The sequence below is a fragment of the Neophocaena asiaeorientalis genome, unplaced genomic scaffold (genome assembly GCF_003031525.2).
Source record: "Neophocaena asiaeorientalis asiaeorientalis breed wild unplaced genomic scaffold, Neophocaena_asiaeorientalis_V1.1 scaffold137, whole genome shotgun sequence".
Classification (NCBI taxonomy): domain Eukaryota; kingdom Metazoa; phylum Chordata; class Mammalia; order Artiodactyla; family Phocoenidae; genus Neophocaena; species Neophocaena asiaeorientalis.
In genome coordinates, this window is record NW_020171804.1 from 638,836 (window position 1) to 657,584 (window position 18,749).

General features: G+C 60.8%; 1 protein-coding gene across 1 annotated transcript; it reads right to left on the bottom strand.

Annotated features, from left to right (window-relative positions):
• Positions 1-3,042: 3,042 nt before the first annotated feature.
• MYO1G (myosin IG) lies at positions 3,043-17,776 on the bottom strand. Its single transcript, XM_024742938.1, has 22 exons — positions 17,613-17,776; positions 15,944-16,152; positions 15,673-15,766; positions 14,734-14,899; positions 14,405-14,458; positions 13,574-13,669; positions 13,198-13,317; positions 12,352-12,576; positions 12,113-12,258; positions 11,560-11,674; positions 11,225-11,395; positions 10,945-11,015; positions 9,818-9,892; positions 9,485-9,617; positions 8,615-8,781; positions 8,232-8,364; positions 6,282-6,541; positions 5,566-5,710; positions 4,757-4,861; positions 4,436-4,549; positions 3,383-3,537; positions 3,043-3,307 (listed from the first exon to the last, which is right to left on the bottom strand). Exons 1-22 carry the CDS (start codon positions 17,702-17,704, stop codon positions 3,151-3,153), a joined length of 3,003 nt encoding a protein of 1,000 aa, XP_024598706.1. The 5' UTR covers positions 17,705-17,776; the 3' UTR covers positions 3,043-3,150.
• Positions 17,777-18,749: the final 973 nt, after the last annotated feature.

An 18,749-nucleotide genomic window follows, 5' to 3' on the forward strand; every position in this document is an offset into this window, starting at 1 on the left:
TCCAAAAAAAAAAAAAAAAAAAATGGGCAAAATACTTGAATAAACATTTCTCCAAAGAAGAGACACGAATGGCCAATGAGCACATGAAAAGTTGTCCAATGTCATCAGTCATCAGGGAAATGCAAATCAAAACCTCAATGAGATACCACTTCACACTCTTTATGATGGCTATTTTAAAAAAAGAAATAGGGCTTCCCTGGCAGCACAGTGGTTGAGAGTCCGCCTGACGATGCAGGGGACACGGGCTCGTGCCCCGGTCCGGGAAGATCCCACATGCCGCGGAGCGGCTGGGCCCGTGAGCCATGGCCGCTGAGCCTGCGCGTCCGGAGCCTGTGCTCCGCAACGGGAGAGGCCACAGCGGGGAGAGGCCTGCGTACCGCACAAAAAAAAAAAAAAGGTAAAAAGGCCACCTTTAGGGTTGTTTCCTCATCTGCTAAATGGAGACGGCCTTTCCTGCTCCTGTGGTTCTGGAGGGACCAGACACGCTGAGGGAGCCACCGACTGAGCCACACATGGACTTTTCATGTCCCCGCATCTGGATAAGGCTCACCCCAGCATGCTAGACATCTTCCCTAGGGCTTCATGTAGTCCTCGAAACAACTTTAGGAGAATGTTCTAGCAGACTTGTTCTGTTGATAGGAAGCCGAGAGGAGGGACCATGTCTGGGTTACCTGATTCTAACAGGAAGAGCTGGAATTTTTGTTTCTGTTTTTTAGAAATAGACTCCACATATACAGTCAATTGATTTTTAATAATTAATTAATTAGTTTTTGGCTGTGTTGGGTCTTCGTTGCTGCGCGCAGGTTTTTCTCTGGTTGCGACAAGCGGGGGCTACTCTTCATTGCGGTGCGCGGGCTACTCATTGCGGTGGCTTCTCTTGTTGCGGAGCACGGGCTCTAGGCGCGTGGGCTTCAGCAGTTGTGGCACACGGGCTCAGTAGTTGCGGCTCGCGGGCTCTAGAGCTCAGCCTCAGTAGTTGTGGCGCACGGGCTTAGTTGCTCCGTGGCATGTGGGATCTTCCCGGACCAGGGCTCGAACCCGTGTCCCCTGCATTGGCAGGCAGATGCTTAACCACTGCGCCACCAGGGAGGCCCAGAAGAGCTGGACTTGAACCCCGTCTGTGGAGCTTCGGGGTGGGTGCCCAAACCCTCAGCTCAGCTTCATTGTAGGGAACGGCCACAGTCTGACATGCCCAGAGCTGGCAGGTTTGTTTTGTGGGTACATGGCCCTTCTGGGGGGAGTGTGTACTTTTGGCATGGAAACGCTATGCGAACAGTTCCCACCCTCTGTGGGAAACCTCAGCAGGTCAAAACACAAGACTGCAAAAGCGGCCCCTTCTGTGGAAGGCGGCCCTCCTGAGAGACAAACCCTTGACAAACCCTCTCTAGACCCAAGCCTGTTTGCTTTCGTTTTCTCACTGATGGGAGCTTTCTCTGCCAAGCTGCCACTCAGCAAACACCTCCTGTCGTTGGTCAGTGAGTGGTCCCTGTGTGTCCACCAGGGCCAGCCCCGCAATGGAGCCAGCAGCTGCGGCGGTGAGCAGAGCAGCGTCCATCAAGGCCACCATGACTGGCGGTGAGGACTGACGCAAACCAACGACAGAAACCAATGAAATGTTTGCAGGTGACCTGCGTGCTTCAAGAGAGAAGTACTGTGTGTCTTACTAGCTCAGGACAAGGTGCTCCGCAGAAGGGGGCCATGAGGGTGGGGTGGGAGGGGAATTCAGGGAATAAAGAGCATGTAGGAGAGGACCCGAGGAAGGAGGCTCAAGCAGGTGAAGAGGGGCAACAGGGACACTCCTCCCAGAGGTAGAAGCATGTGCAAAGGTCCTGAGGATGGAAGGGGCTGGGGTCCTGTCACCTGAAAGCGCTCTGCGCTTGTGTGTGGGGATGATTCTGGAAGGCCAGCAGGCCCATCTGATTAGGATGTTGCCGTCTTCCTAAGTGCAGTGAGAAGGGGGTGTTCAGCCGGGTGGCATTCTCCATGGACAACTGGTAGCCGCAGGGAATTAGACCGCAGCAGGTTAGGATTTGAGAGAAGGCGCAAGTCCAGGGTGAGAAGTGTGCTGATCCCACAGTTACTCAGGGGTGGAGCCAGCTTGCCTCAGCAGAGGCCCCACATAATGGATGGAGGTGAAGGGAGACAGCAGGGTTACTGGTGTGAGCATCAGGGACAGGAACACCAGGAGGAAGGGCTCATCCCAAAGCCACCAGGGTCACCAGAGCCGGGAAGAGATGCCGGAGTAGGCCATCTGGGGGCTTTGGGGGCCTCAAGGCCTCTTCCAGGGCAGGAGCAGCCAGACACAGACCTGCATGGCGGCAGGTGACCCCCCCGCCCCCCAGGAGAGGAGAGGTGACAGTAACAAGGGGAAGCCTCAGTAAGTTCTCAGCCCTTCCATGACACACCCAAAGGCCATGGCAAACAGACAGCGACCTCTCTCCACACCAACAGGGCACAATCAAACAAGGATGCCCCCAAATTTAGGGTGCCCCAGGAAGAGGAAGAGTGCCACATTGGGGGCAGAGAAGCCAGCTACTGAAAGAGGAGAGGAGAGGGCCTGGTTCTGGATGGGGCCGGGGCAGGGGCTGGGGAGAGGCTCTGCTAGCCTGAGCGGGGGCGGGTGTGCTCACTCTGGCCTTCCTTGGGTTGGCTTCCTGGAGAAACCCCAGGCATGGGGACGGGCTCCCAGAGTCTGGGGAGTCCTGGCTACCGGTGTCCCAGAGGTAGGGTTCCCAGGCCGTGGGATGCCCATACCCAGCACCGACACAGACAGCAGCTGGGACAGTGTGTGCCCCCAGTGTGTGCTCTGCCCAAGCCCGTCCCAAGACGGCCCTGGGACCCCCAAGCTTCCCCAATGGCCCAATAGGAACAATGCAGTCCTACAGGAGGGCAGGAGAGAGAAAGAGACCAAGGCTCTGGGGACATTCGGAAACCCAAGAGGGGCAGCCTTGGATGCAGGGGTCAGCAGAGGACACTGGGGTGAGGTTTGCCAAATCAGCGGTGGCTGGAGACTGTCCGCCCCCGGACACAAGCCTACGCCCATCACAGACTCAGCGTCCTTTACTGCACAGCGAGACTGCGCTCTTTCCCCGGTGTGGGCGCGGGTGGAGAACCCCTCGGCCAGGCCCCGGTGCGGGCGGGTAGGCCGGCTCAGCAACCCGGCCACAGGAGGGTGAAGGCACCGCGGCTGCAGCGGAAATCTGGCTCTGGCTGCTCCGGCTTGGGCTCCACGGAGACCAGGCGCCGAGCCCCGCGCTGGGTCAGCGGGATGCAGTCGGAGACGCGGACCTCCAGGGCCCGGCCCTCCCTGAAGGAGGGAGGTCAGGGTCAGGACGGGCAGGGCTCCGCAGCCCCGCAGCCGCCCCCGCGCCCCGAGACTCACCCCTGGCAGTGCGCGGCCAGCACGCCCACCAGCTCCCCGACGCGGTTATCCAGTGGCGGCCGGGAGCGGTGCAGACACACCACCAGGTCGTCGTAGCCCCGCGCGTGCAGCACCACCAGCTGGTCCCGCCCGCTGGTCACGCTCAGCCCAGTCACCTGAAGGGGGCGGGGTCTCAGGGTCAGGGGCGCGGCAGGCCCTCCTCCCCAAACCTGCACCTCCACCCCACAGCCCAGGAGCACAGGCCCGCCCCCCCCCCACATCTTCCCCTCCCCAGCACCCCGCCCGCTCCCCTCGGCCTCTCTCGAGCTCCCCTCCTCTCCCCCAGGCCCCACAACCCTGCTGCCCCCTCTAGGTCCCCTTCCTCCCTCTCTGGTTCTGCCCATAAAGGCGAGGGTCAGGCAGGGCGCACCGCACACGAGGGCTTTTTGCCCTGATGGAATGTTCTAGATCTGCACAGTCTAACATGGCACCACTGCTCACCTGTGGCTCTCCAGCACCTGAACGTGCTGGTGCCACTGAGGAGCTGAACTTTTACTTTTCATTGCATTTAAATAGCCACACGGGTCGTGGCCACCATACCAGATGGTCCTCCAGCCTGACAGTTACAGGGACCCCCAGCCTCAGTCCCTGCCCTGGGTTGCCCCTTGGCCTGTGGGAATATGAGCTGCGACTCCAGGGAGCAAGTGGGTCACAGAACTGGACAGAGGGGTGAAAGGCGGGTGGCAGCCACCCACTGCAGCCAGCTCCACGCGGTCCAGTGGCGGAGACCCCCGGGCAGGCACTGGCACAGATGTGGGGAAGAGGGGCCATTTGGCATTTCGTTCTGCCAAAGAGTGGAGCAGGAGGGGGGCGAGGAGGCTGAGGATGGGGCTCTGCAGGCTGTTCAGCAGGGGCGCATGGGGCGGGGGAGGAGTTGCCAGCCTGAGCTGATGCTGAGTTCCAGAAAGCTCCAGTCATCCCAGGTAGGCATGAGGGGAGGGGCCTGGCAGTGCCCAGCAGGACACCGGGCCAGCTAGGGCCTCACGGATGGCCCCGCCCCCGCACAGGGCTTACCACGTCCAGGGGCACGGCCCGCATCACCCGGTACTGCCGGCCTGGCTCCAGCTTGTAGAGGTGCCGGTCTGTGAGCAGAAGCGCCCGGTCCCGGCTTTTGTTGAAGCGATTCACCTGCGGGACAGGTGCTCTCAGGGTCACTTGCCTGCCCCAGGGGGCTCCCCAGCAGGTGTGGTCGGTGGCCTCGCCTCCCTGAGGCCACTCTCTCACTGACGGGGCTGGAGCTGACGACTTTTGAAGTTTCAGGGTCAGCTGTGAAACCTCTAAGCTAGGCCTGGGCCAGGGCTGCCACGGGCCTGCAGCCCTGCATCCACTGCTCACCTTTCGGACATGGCTGGAGAAGAGCACGGCCCCGAAGCCGTCCTTTTCCCGAAGCGTCTTCAGTCGCTGAGCAAACAGGTCTGAGGCTGTGGGGTTGTCTGTGGCCTGAGGACAGATGGGGGCTGCCTGGGATGGGGTCTTGGGACCATGCTTGACTGACAGCAACTCTCAGGGAATTGGCACAGTTATCCTTGACCTCAGAGAACCTCGTCAGGCCATGCGCCAGCCTCCTGGTGGGTCCACCTGCCACACTGGCTTCCCTAAGGCTCACCGCACAGATCCCCTGCAGCCCTGAGGTTCTAGGCACACATGTCTGTGCCGTCCACACCACCCACCAGCCCAGCTCCCCACGCCAGGCCCGGGCAGACTGAGAGATGGAAGGGGCTGGGTGGGACCTCGCTCCTCCATGCCAAGCCACCCACCTGGGCAAACCTCTCGCCCCTAAGGCTTCATCCCCTGCAGAATGGGGCCAGGGGGCGGCTCACAGCACCCGTGTGGGCCAAGGGGGGCCATGGCATGGAGTCAGGGGGCTGTGCCTAAGAAGGGGGATCTGTGCCGGAGAATGGGGGGGCTGCCCTGAAAACACAGGAAGGCAAGTGGGAGTAGGGCAGAGGGGGAGGTGCTGAGTAAAGCCCAGGCTAGCTGGTTCTGAGTGAAAACCCTTGAACTTCAGAGGCCAGGGGCAGGAACAGAGGGGTACAGCCCACAGGACAGCCAGGCTCAGGGAGAGGACAACTGAGGTGGACATGGGCAAGGTTTCAGCCTTGAGCCTCTCCTTGGCACCCAGACCCCATAGCCCTGACACTTACGGAGGACAAGTAGTCCCGGGCCCAGGCCCGCCGGCAGCCCCAGTCCTGTCGCAGCTCCTGCAGGGCCGCCATGGCAGCCACCTTGGCCTTGATCTGAGCCATGTCTGAAGGGGGGATGTTCTTCACCAGCTGCCGGGCCCGCCACCTGGAGAGGGCCAGGTGGTCAGACAGACCCCTGTGCAGCCTCACCCTTCCCTACTCCTGGTTCTGCCCCTTTTCCTGAGAACACACGTTAGTGCCTTTTCATGTCCCTTCCCCCACAGGATAAGGCCAGGCCCTTCAGCCAGGCACTAGCCACCCTCTGTGTCCCAGCCTCCCTGGTCGCAGTGGAAGGTGGCCTCTCCTGCTCTGAGCATGCTGGTTGCCCTTCACACCTCTCCTAAAGAACTCCTACTCAGCCTTCAAAGCCCTGCTCAGTTGCAGAGTTTCCCCCACTTCTAGCTCTGACCCACCACCCTCCCTGCAAGCCTCTAGCAAGGAGATGGAGGCCTGCATCCCCTCCAGATGTCCAGAATGGTGCTGGGGGCATTAGGAATCTTCCACCGGCTGTGGGGTGTGGGTAGCCAGCTGATGTGCACAGCCCCCTGTTTTCTGCTTATCCAGTGGGACCACCTGTCTCCTGGGTAGCACCAAGGGGTTCAGATGGCCCGGTCCGGGTGTTCAGTGGGCTCTAGCTGAGTGGAAAAGAGTGAGGGGCGGTGGCAGAGGGCGAGTACCTGCAGAAGAGCGCCTGGCAGATGTCCTGGAAAGGCTGTAGCACAGCAGGGGGCAGCGGCCACACAAGGTCACGGCCGTAGAGCGGGGGCTGCCGTGCAGCCTGGAATCGCCGCTGCATCTCTGCCAGGTGAGCGCGCACCTTGTGCCTCCGGAACCAGCGCATGATGGTGTAGACGGCCCTCAGTCGCCGGAAGTGCCGCCTGGCCAGCGTGCCCCGCCATGCCTGGGGGGCCAGTGGGAGGTGGTGCTCCATTAGGCCCTGCCAGGCCCCGCCTCCCTCACCTTAGGAGACCCCAAAATGGAGGGGCACCCGAGAATGTAACCATCAAAACCCAGACTGAAGATCCTACAAGGCAAGCGGCCCAGCGAACCCACAGATTAAAAGAGACTTAAGCAACGTATAGACCCTGAGTTGAACAGACTGAGGACACGACTGGGGACATGTGGTTATTGACTGGACAGGACAGCAGCAAGTCAGCGTGAACTTTCTAAATCCTGTTTCTATGATGCTATTAGGTCATGTTCTTAAAAAAAAAACCCTGTGTGTTATAGGAGATAACAGAGGTAACAATGAAATGCAGTGTGTCGTCCTTAGTTGGATTCTGGGTTTTTAAAAGATGTAATGGGGGACTTCCCTGGTGGCGCAGGGGTTAAGAATCTGCCTGCCAATGCAGGGGACACGGGTTCAATCCCTGGGTCAAGAAGGTCCACATTCTGCGGAGCAACTAAGCCTGCGTGCCACACCTACTGAAGCCCGCGCACCTAGAGCCCGTGCTCCGCAACAAGAGAAGCCACCGCGGTGAGAAGCTCAGGCACCGCAACGAAGAGTAGCCCCCGTTCGCCGCAACTAGAGAAAGCCTGTGTGCAGCAGCAAAGACCCAACACAGCCAAAAAAAAAAAAAAAAAAGACTGCTTTACCATACCATTTAAAAATAAAAAAATTTAAAAATAAAAGATGTAATGGGTCATAGTGGGACCCTTTCAGAAATTTAAATATGGCCTACATATTAGACATTCAGATGTGTAGAATATATTTTATCAGTGTTAGGTTTCTTTTTTTTTTTTTTGGCCATGCCCTGCAGCATGCGGGATCTTAGTTCCCCCACCAGAGATGGAACCCATGCCCCCTGCAGTGGAAGCGCAGGGCCCTAACCACTGCACCGCCAGGGAACTCCCAGTGTTAGGCTTCTTGAATGTGCTAATGTCAGTGTGTTTATAAAGGTGGATGACCTTGTTCTTAGGATGTGCGTGCTGAAGGATTTAGGGGTGTCATTGCTTTATATGGTTTGGGAAAAAATACAAATGTATGCATATGTGAGTATCTGTATGTGCGTATGGAGAAAGAGAGAGACAGAGACGGGGGGAGGGGAGAACATGATTGGAGCAATCCAGGTGAATAGTAATCGTACGAATCTTTCCACTTTTCTGCAGGTTTGAAATGTTAAAAAGAGAACGTTATGGGGAGAGGTGGGAGAATCCTTATCCTTTGGGAAGACATACTGAAATGATTATAAATGAAATGATTTGCTTCAGAGTAACTGGGATAGAGGTGCGATGTCTACCCAAAGCCACGTTGGTCATGTGACATGCTTGACACAGGGCAGTAGCCTGTGGGAACAGAGCACACCATTCTGCGCGCTTTTCTCCAGGTCTGAAATCTTTCAGAATAAATGGAAGAAAAGAAGGAAAAAAGAAAGGAAGGAAGGAAGCCAGGTTCCTGAGTGTCTTGTTTTGAGCACCTGGGCCTGAGCCTGGTGGCCACAGAACAGAGGGGACCCGAACAACAGCCCCACTTTTTGCTTAAGTCAGTTTCAGCGTCGGTTTGTCACCTGCGAGCGGGGGCTCCCCCGGTACTTGGAAGTGTGCCTGTGCTCCCCTCAGTGCACGCACATCCCCCCAACTCCGGGTGGTACACATCCATCTCTCCCCTCCCCCCAGGTAGCGCACACAGCCCTTTCCTGCCCAACCCCCCACACCCTCCCTGGGGGCCGTCCAGCCCCATGCTCCAGGAGGGCGCTCACGGCCGCCCTATCGGAGCCCAGCAGGTGGTTTGGCCACGTGTACTCACAGGTCATCTTGTACCTGTCACAGAAGGACCGGGCAGTGGGCGCCAGACCCTGTGGAGGAGTGCGGACTCGCACACCCGCGGCCCGCTGCTGGAACCCCTCAAGGACACGCCCCCGGGGGAGGGGGCCGTACCTGAGCAGGAATCGAGAATAGGGCTGACGGGAAGCGAAGCCGGCCCTGCGGACCCTCACGCCCACTGCTTTGGGCACCCGCGGCCCGCTGCTGGAACCCCTCAAGGACACGCCCCCGGGGGAGGGGGCCGTACCTGAGCAGGAATCGAGAATAGGGCTGACGGGAAGCGAAGCCGGCCCTGCGGACCCTCACGTTCTCCAGCAGCCCCAGGTACGCGACCTGGTGGCGACAGTGGCCCTCATCCAGCTTCGCGGCCACCTTGTCCTCATTGGGCTTGATGCAGCGGACGTAGAAGGGCTCCTGTGGGGACAAAGGACACTCGGAGGGGCCAGTGTCACGGCCCTACAGTCACCCTGCAGGGGCAGCAACCGAGCTGTCTCCATTCTGCCATCTCCATCCTCCCACTCTGCCATCGGTCCGTGTGGGGAAGAGGCTCTCGGGGGAAGGGGAGGCTGAGGGCCCGCGGGCAGGCCGAAGGCTGAGGCCAGGAGGAGACTGGGGATGAGGGGTGGCGGGCAGCATGGGACCTGGGAGCCCAGTGCTGGGTGCGGGCAGGAGGCTGGCCCAGAGCCAGGTTCTGACCGGGCAGCAAAGCCCCTTAGCCCTTCCTTTCGCTTCCCAGAGGCCCTGCTGAGTCTCTGGATATTCTGCTGTCCTTCCACTGCCCCCTCTGACTTTGGGCCCCAAGCTCTGTGAGGTGCTCCTGCCACTTTCCTGTCCCTGTGACCCCAGCTTCCAGAAGCTAACCCGTATCTGGGCAGCACCAGGGCTGGGCCAACCCAAGCTCTGAGCAAGGTCTCCCCCAGCCCATCCCCAAGAGGCAATGAGGCTAGGGGAAGGCTGCTGGGACCCTGCATTTACTCAAGCCTCGGCCTGGTCCAGGGCATCTTAACCTGTGCAGCGGCCGGTCCCTCCCTGCTGGAGGGGTTGTGGCTCGCAGCAGAGAGGAAACAGAAGGATCCGGAAGGATCCAGGCTCAAGGTGGGGTTGGTGGGGGGTGTACCTTGGAGGCCAGGTTTTCCACCAGGGCCACCATGGAGTTCTTGAAGAGCGTGCCAGCCGTCAGGGGGCGCTTGGTCACCTCCGTGATGTCCTGCTGCCCATCTGGCCACATGGCCCGCAGGGTGGGGTCCGTGCTGTGGACACAGGCTGCATGGCCAGCCGCCCTCCAGGACAGCCCACACCCCAGCCTGGCCATTTGTAAGCTTCATGGCCTCAGCTTTGACCCTCAGGCTGTCTGTGAGGGTCAGACCGGAGTGTCTGAAGGCCCTTCCGGCCAGAGCCCCTGGGCCCTCGCCCTCTGGTGCCCACACGCATGCCCACAGAGCCTGCTCACCTGTTGTACAGCAGCCGCTTGAAGTCCTGGAAGAGGGAGTCTCTGTTCTTGTCAATGAAGCCCTCCACCGAGTACCTGGTCGGGGGGGACAGGGCCACTGAGGAGACGGGGCCCTCGGACGGCCCCCAGCATGCCCCTCCCCCTCCCCCCACCTGGTCAGCCTCTCTTCCTTCCTCCTCACGTGCTCGTCTTCCTTTCCCTCTCCTTTCTGTCTTCCCTCTCATCACATAAGCCCTCCTCCCTCCAAAGTTTCTCTCCTGAGAGGTGCCAAATGTCGCATCACTGAACCCTGGCTCTAGCACATACATGCGGCGTGACCTGACCTAGGACAAGTTACTTAAACTCTCTGTACCTCAACAGAGACCACGAGCTCAGAACAGTGCCTCCAGAGTTTCCAAATATATCGGCGATTACAATTACAACCAGGAACTCCTGAGTCATTGGTCTATTTTGTTCCAGTGGCACTGAGAGCCTCAGATTCATCGTCTCGCCCTTTGACTGTTAGAAAGCTCAGCGCTAAAATCTTGGCTTCACTTGCAGCTCCTAGAAAGGCTCAAGGCCATGGGATCTGACTTCTGGTGGCTTCGTCTTTTGGACTCTTATTTCTTCTCCTTGCGAAGGACACGTTGGACACTTGTGCCTCTCTCTGTGTCACCTCAGATCCACTTCCAGGTGAGGTGAGTGACAGGGAAATTAATAATAATCATGGCCACCCCTGGAAGACACCTGGGGCCTCGGTACTCAGTGTGTGGCCTGAGGACCCGCAGTGTCCATCTGGCCTGGGAGCTTGTCAGAGACACAGCCTCTCGCCCCTCTGCTCCTCCTTGCTGGCCTGCACCTGGATGTGCAGTCTTTGCTCAAAGCGTGACAAGAACTGGCCCTGGGCTAGGAGCAGAGGTCCACCCTGGCTGCACCTCAGAATCTCCAGCCCCTCTCCCAGAAATGGGCATTTTTTATAAAGCTTCCCAGAAGATTCTATGATACAGTCAGGGCTGAGAATCGCTATCTTAAAAGCTCCATTGTATGTATGCTTTTTACTTGTGAATCTGGTGAAGGGCATATTTTCAGTGCCTTAAAAAGGGGAAGGGGCAGAGGGGGGGACCAGACGCTCAGTGGGGGGCCCTTACATGACATCCCCTGCATAGTGCTTGATCCGGAAGTCTCGGCCAAACTCCATGGTCTTGTCTGTGGGGCAGAGCTATGGCGGGTGGGGCAGGCCAGGTCAAGGCACAGAAGGTGTGTGGGGATCTGGGGGAGGGGGGGCAGTCCTGCAGAGAAGGCTGAGCCACCACCAAGGACCCCACCCCCACCCCAAGACAGGCAGCATGGCACCTGTGGCGCCCTTTCCAGTGCTGGGACCAGCCGGGGGTGCACAGGGCGGGGGCGACCGCAGGGGCAGAGGGGCACCTGGCGGCTGGTGTAGTGCGGATGGTTGCGGTGGTGCGTGTCCAGGGTCTGCAGGAAGATCCGGTCGGTGATGGGGCCCGCGCTGCCGCAGGCCTCATCCAGCACAGCCAGGATGCCCCGGTGGGGCCGCTCCACCAGGTCCACGATGGTAGCGTTGTTGAAGTACTCCACCTGCGGGAGGGCAAACAGGGCAGCTCCCGAGCCCCGTCAGCCGGCCTCTCGCCCGAGTTCCTGCCCGGCGCCCGCTCCCCTCGCCCTCCTCTGCACACACCCGCCCGCCCAGTGCCATGCCTTTCCCTCCGGGCCCGCGCTGTGCAGGACGGCCCGGCACTCACGCTCCGCCAGGCGATGCCCTCCCGCTCGTACTCTTCCTGCTCCTGCTTCAGGATGAGCTGGATGAAGAGCTGCTGCAGCTTCTCGTTGCAGTAATTGATGCAGAACTGCTCGAAGCTGGGGGCGGAGGGGCCGCTGAGAGTCATGCCTCGACCGCCCACCTCAGGGCTTTGGCTCCACGGGGATCGAGCGCAACAAATGGCAGGCTTCCCCGCAAACAGATCCCCAGAAGTTTGCCTGAGGGCGCTGGTGCCAGGCGTCCCAAGTGGCCTCTCTGTCGGGGAGCATCTCCCGCTCCGGGCCGCTCTTTTACCCGCCTGCCCCCAAGTCCAGCACGCATGCCCTGGAGTGGATCTGGGAGTCCCAGCGAGGGGAAGTGAGCCGAGATCTCGCCTTCCCAGGCACCAGTGGACGGCAGCACAGCTGAGGCCGGCTTGAAGGCACGAGCCTGGGGCCAGGGACCGACCGGCACTGACCCAGCCCAGCCGAGCTCCCCAGGACTAAGGCGGCCTTAGAGGGTGGGCGGGGTCAGGGTGTGGTGGCAGGGCTACCCACCTGTTGACAGGGAACACCTCGAAGCCGTAGATGTCCAGCACGCCGATGACTGTGTCCTTGCCGTCGCGTCGGGGGTCCCGGTCCCGGGGTTCCATGACACGGTTGATCCGGTCCACCACCCACTCAAACAGCCGCTGGTACACTGCCTGGGAAGAGGCCAGGAGCCAGCTGCCTCTGACTGCCTCTGGCCTCGTCTCCTCCGGGAAGGCCTCCAGGTTGCCCCCCCACCTCCAGAGCACCTTGGCACAGGCGTCCCGGGCATAGCTGGCCTCGGCCGCAGTGTGGCCCTTCTCGATGAGTTCCCTGCCTCCCGAGGCCACGGTGCGAGCCAGCAGGCAGCGCAGCACCATCCCCCGGGGTGTGGCCGTCAGCTCAGCCACGTGGTCCACCAGCACCTCATCAGTCACCGCCAGGCCCCTCTGCTCCAGACTGCTCTCCTCCAGCTCCACAAACTTGATGTTTCCCTGGTGATGCGGGAACCATGAAGTCAGGCTCTGCGCCTCAGAGGAGCCTGCTGCACCCCTCTGCCCCTGGGGGGACGGGGGGAGGCAGGGACGCGGGGTACAGTAGAGCTTGGCTTCTACCACATACACAGCCAGAGAGAGAGAGGGGAGCGCTTCCTGGAGCACGCCAGAGCCTCCCCCAAGGCTTCCCACCTGAACGTCATGTGAATGGTCCCACTGCATCCTTCTGCAGCTGGCTATGTGCTACCCATTCCTCATGCTTCCTCAGAGAGAACTAAGGCTCAGAGGCGCTGAGTAACCTGCCCAAGGCCACACAGCTCTTAGGTGACGGAAGCAAAAGGCCAGTCTGCATGTGTTCAGCTTTACTGAGCCCAGACTGCCCTTGCCTGCTAAGTCTGGGCTGATCTACCAGACAAGGACCAGGCCCATTCTGGGCATGCAGAGCCCACGGCTCAGGGCCTGGCCTGTGGGAACCCATAGCCAAAGCAACTCAGTTTCAGCAGAGGGAGAAGTGGGCCAGTTACAGGGCTGGTTGTCAGAGGCCAGTCTCCTCCTCCAGAGGAGGCACCCGGCCAGGGCACCACATGGGGAAATGGCCGCAGAGCCCACAGCCAGGCTCACCAGGTGCAGAATGGCGGCCAGGATCCGGTGCACGGAGGCCACCTCCTCAGGACTGAAGCCGATCACCCGCATGGCCTCCGTCACCGCCTGGTGGTGGCTCTTCTCGTCACTGTCCAGGACCTGGGGGAGAAAGGTCCCAGCACCCCGGTGCCACGCTGAGCCTCGATTCCTCTGTCCCAGTGAGCATGCTCACCCACTGCACCCCCATCCCGGCGCTGAACCCCGATTCCTCCAACTGAAAGCCTGCCGAGTCAGGGCCCCACCAGTCCCTCTGAGCCGTGCACACCGCCCTGGCCCCTGCTGAAGTCACTGGCCACTAGCACCAGGGTCCTGGGACTAAGCGTGATTAGAGCCTCGGCTCCCTGCCCCAACTCACACTGAGCCCCGCCCCCTGGCGGGTGAAATTATACAGCGCAGGGTTTCTCTGCAGGTGCAGTTCTTGCAGCTCTTTGTCCTCACAGCCCCGCAGCACCTGGAGGACCCGACACCCCTCCGTTAGGCCCCTTAGCTCCAAAGACCCCACCCACATACGCAGGACAAACAGACGCGTCCTTCAACCACCGCTGACCCAACAAATTCATGGTGTGGGTCAGCACAGTGATGGTGTGGACACCGCCTGAGCCCAGGGAGAACCTACTTCTAGGTCAGATACTGTGTAGACACCACACCTATCCAGGGAAAGACCACTTCAGTGGTCAGACATGGTGTAGATACCACCTGAGTCCACAGAGACCCACTTCAGAGGTCAGACACATTGCAGACATTGCCTGTGTCCTGGGAGGACCTACTTCAGTGATTAGACACGATGTAGATACTGCCAATGTCCAGGCAGACGCACTTCGGTGAGTCAGAAAGAATGCAGATACCACCCAGGTCCAAGGAGATCCCGCCTCAGTGGGCCAAACATGGTGTAACCACCTGAGTCCAGGGAGACACCACCTCAGTGGGTCTAACCCAGTGTAGACACTATCATTGTCCAGAATCCACCTCAGTGTCAGACATGGTGTGGACACTGCCCTGCCTGCGTCCAGGGGGACCCCACGTCAGAGTCAGACGAGGTGTACACACAGCCACATCCAGGGAGCTCCCACTGCAGTAGGGGCGGGGCCGGGGCGATGGCACAGAGGGAGAGGGGAGGGAAAGGGACTGTGGGTGGGGCAATCAGAAGGCCTTCCCTTCAGGTCTCCCCCTGCCTGCTTTGGCTCACCTGGTAGAAGGCATGGAAGTTCCTCTCGCCCACGTGCTGCTTGAGGACCCGAGACTGAGGAGAGAGGAGCAGCTGGACGGAGGCCTGGACGCTGGCCCCACCCCGGGGAACCTGTCCCAGAGCCCCTGGGGCAGTGCAGGTGGGGGTGGTGGCTGACCTGGCTTCAGGGGGAGCCCCTCCCAGTGAAGCTGGGACACCTGAGAAGGTAGGTTCCTGTCCCCAGGATGCCAGGCCTGGGGGGCTCGGCGTGGTGGGGCAGCTCTTCCTGGTCCCCCCAAGGGAGGCCTTTGTGCGGCCCACCTGCCCAGGGTCTCAGTGTTAAGGCCCACCTTCTCCAGCAGGTAGCTGTGGATGTGTCCCCCGACGGGGTCTCCTTTGAAGTCAAAGTTGATATCCATGTACTTGCCGAAGCGGCTGGAGTTGTGGTTGCGGTTGGTGCGAGCATTGCCGAAGGCCTCCAGCACGCAGGTGGACTTGAGCAGCACGTCCTTGACCCTGCGGGGGGCAGAGGGGCCGAGGGGCTGTAGCGCAAAGACCTCGTGCTGGGGGCCGTGCCCAGGTCCAGCATCCCCGCCTGAGGCTTCCCCATCACAGGAGGAGAGGGAGCCTGAGGGCCTGGCCTCGTCCTGTGCTGCCCTTTGCAGGCCTTTGACTCTGAGATGCTGGGAAAGGCACCTGCAGGGGGCTCACGGCGGTTGTCCTGTAAAGCCTTGAGCCTTGAAAGGCATTGGCCCTGCCTTTCCAGACCAAAGCTGCAGCCCAGTGAGGAGCTGGGTCTGCACGCTCGGCGCTGCCAGCCATGTGTGCTTGGGAACTTCCATCGCTGTTCCCACCCCACTCCTGCCCCGAACCCCACCTTACCCCACCTCAACAGGAAGAGCCGGGGCTCCCACACAGCTCCTACAAATCCCCGCTGGTGAGCAGCTGGCAGGCAGGTGGGCCCTGGGTTCCGGGTTCCTGACCCAAACCCTGACACCTGGCCTGGCATCCTGGGCCTTCCTGACAGGCCAGCCAACCTCTCCACTTCCATCAGGTCCTGGTGAGGGCTCAGCACCTGTCTGTTGGCCCTCTGCACCTCACTCCCTTCCTGTCCCTAGAGGAAGGGCAGCCACGTGCTGGGCCGTGCCTCTCCTTGGGTCGAGGGGTCCGGGCTGCGGCTCACATGGAGGCTTGCTGACAGCCACTGAACTTGGCCTGAGCCGGGCTCCATTGTGTCTCTTGCCCCCCATCAGGCATGAGGCCCCTCCCCACCCCCTCCCCGCCCTCACCTCTCCACCTCCGCCCTCTGGCTCGGGTTGGTGACGGCAGCGATGTACTGCATGATGTGCCTGCTGGCTTCCGTCTTTCCTGCCCCACTCTCCCCTGCCGGAAGGAAGGACAGTCAGACAATTTCTGGTTGCTCCCCCTTAACCAGCTCCCGGTGCCCATCCCCACTCCCAGGTGCTCCAGTCACCTCCCCATCATTGACAGATGAAAACACCGGGGCGCAGGGAGGCTGTGAGCCAGAGCCTGGGCCCTGGCTGCAGGGCAGGTAGGTACCTGAGATAACAATGCAGGTATCCCTGGACCGGCGCTTCATCGCCCTGTAGGCAGCGTTGGCCACAGCGTACAGGTGGGGCGGCCGCTCATAGAGCTCGCGGCCCTGGTACCTGGCGATGGCCTCGGGCCCGTACAGGGGCAGCTCCTGGTAGGGGTTCACGGACACCAGCACCTCACCGATGTACGTGTAGATGTGGCCCCTCTCGAACCTGGCACAGGCAGGGCCAGTCCTCAGTGCTCGGGGCCTCGGGGACACACACCTAGGTCCCGGGGCATTGGGTCCAGGCGGGAAGCCTTGGGGCCCTGGCCCACCCGCAGGGCTGAGAGTAGACGAGGGAGTGGGGGTGGGGGAGAGGGGTTGCCGGCTGACTTGAGCCTTCCTGGTGCCGTGTGCCGGGAGTCGCACCCCACACAAGGTGGTGGTGGGATCCAAGCTGCTCTCCACGGGGATCCTGATGTCACGGGAATCATGACTGCCCACTTTATTAAGGGACTGACTTGCCCCAGGCCTCGCTGGCCAAGGCAGAGCTGGCAGTGTGGGAAGCTGGGTTGAGGACCGGAGCAGATGGGGGTGGGAGGTGGAGGGAGGGGCCTCCAGCTGTTTCCGCCTCAAGACCTGGGCGGGGACCCAGAAGCAGAAGCGACCCAGCCCAGCCCCACCCAGACAGCAGGGACCGGGAGGGGTGCCACCCCCCTCCCCCCTCCCCCCGGGCACCTCCTCATTGTTCTGGGCGCTTCCCTGCAGGAGCCTAGTCGCCCGGAAGGGTGCCTGTGTGCATCATCCCTCCCTCGACGCTTCTGCCCTGGGAGGAGCCTGCTGCCCTGACGGACCCGCCCTGCCCCCGACAGCCGCTCCCGGGTTCCTCTTCCTCAGCTGCCTCAGACGGACATGCGAGTTCCCTGGCTCGGCTCCCTGCACACCCGGGACCTGCTGGAGACAGACTCTCCCATCTGCAAGCTGTGTGGCCCCAGGCTCGGGGTTCCATCGTTAATACGGAGATGGTAATACCTGTCTCAGAAGCTAGTGTATAGGAATGAAGTGAAAGCATGCTTAGCTCTCTGCCCCCAAGAGCAGCTCATTTCCTGTCTGACTCTCTGTCCCACAGCCCTGACCTTGGCTCAGGGCCCGCCTGGGCCTGACTTCAGCAATCGGAGGTCAGTGGGACCTGTCCCCAAGCTCTGCAGTCACCTTCTGCTCCCCCTGGCTGTCCAGGGATGAAGCCAGCTCCTGGTGCCACCACCGACTCCTCCCTGCCTTCTGCCCTCTGGCAAATAGGGCCCCGTGTCACTTCTACCGGCCATGCCCTGAAGCACCCCACATGCCCCCCTGAGAGTGTCATCTCAGCTTGTCCACCTGCGCCCCCAGGGTGGGCCCTGACCACTTCCCTTGGAGCCCCCAGGGCCCAGCACAGCCCCACTAGGGGGACGGAGCATCCACCCGGTCCGGGGGCCTGGCACCTGCCAGGAGGAGGGGTCAGGAGGCACCTGGGCTGTGTGGGAGGCCCGGGTCTGGGAAGCCTGCTCTAGCACTGGCTGGTTGCCCTGGCCCTGAGGCGACAGTCCTTCCTGTCCCAACGTCCCCCTGCAGTCACGCAGACAGCGGGCTGGGGCTGGCGGAGACCAGCGGGAGTGGGGATGGGGAGAAGGGGAGCCCCTGCCCTAGGTCTACCTGAGCTTCAGGTTCTCCATGAAGTCTTCCATGGTCACTTGGTCCAAAAGCACAAAGTCAGGCTTGCCGCACTCAGGGCCTTCGTCCTCCATCCTGCCGGCGGGAAGCACCCAGGCCAGGTTGCCCCGACCTTCCTGTGCAGAGCAGCTCAGGGGAGGGGTGCTCTCGCATAGGCCCAGCCCTCCCTCCCGCAGCCAGTGTGGTGAAGTAGGAAGTGGGTTCTTGTGGCCCCAGGGAGGGGTTGCCCTCCCTGCCTGCCGTCCCCTCCCAAGGGGCTCTGAGCCGTGCTTCCTGGCTCCCCTCAGGGCGTGCCTCACGGTCGGAAACTCCGACCCTCTATGATCTCACCCTCGCCCCAAGCAGCCGCATCTCTGCGGTCCCCAGCCCTGCCGCATCCGAGCCACGGGTGGGACCCTGAGCAGGGTTTTCTTGACGTGGCAGTGGCCGCAAAAGCCGTCAGCTCTCAGACCTCAGCACTACGTGGATTTTCGGGTAGGTACGTTGCACCTCGACAAAAGGTGAACAAATGCCGATACCCAGGCCTTTGGGGCAGGAGCCTAGGCAGTACTCCTTCCAAGTGTGACCACGCTGCGACGTGAACCACAAAGCCAGCTTCCAGGCTTAGCCCGCCACAGCCACGGGGCTGGTGGTCTGGGTTCGTCATGCCGAGACCCAGTCTTGCCACTGGTCCAGGCTTCCAGATGTTTCCCAGAAGGGTCCTTTGTGTCCTCGGGGCCCGCCTGCCTGTCCCTCTAGTAGTGAGACCCAGGAGCTGCGCCAGGAGCCCTCCTGTCCCACCTTGGTCCTCACCTCCCAGAGGTGTGGCCTCACTCCTCTCTGTGGAGCAGGCGGGCCCTTGACAAGTGGCCAGACGGGCCAGCTCAGACTTCGACCACACGGCGTCCGGGTTGGGGACGCGAGGCAGTTCTCTCTCATCCTTCCCCTCGCACAGGGAAGACAGCGCGTTTCCCAAGTTTGAGTCATCCGTGTACTACCTTTGGGATTCTCTACTCAAAAACCTAGTTTATTTAAGAACTGTCTTTCAGTCAAGTCACTTTTTTTTTTAACCTGAATGAATAAAAGAATTTATTCTATGACATTTAGGGTCTAGACTAGAATACAACTTGGGGTTCATTT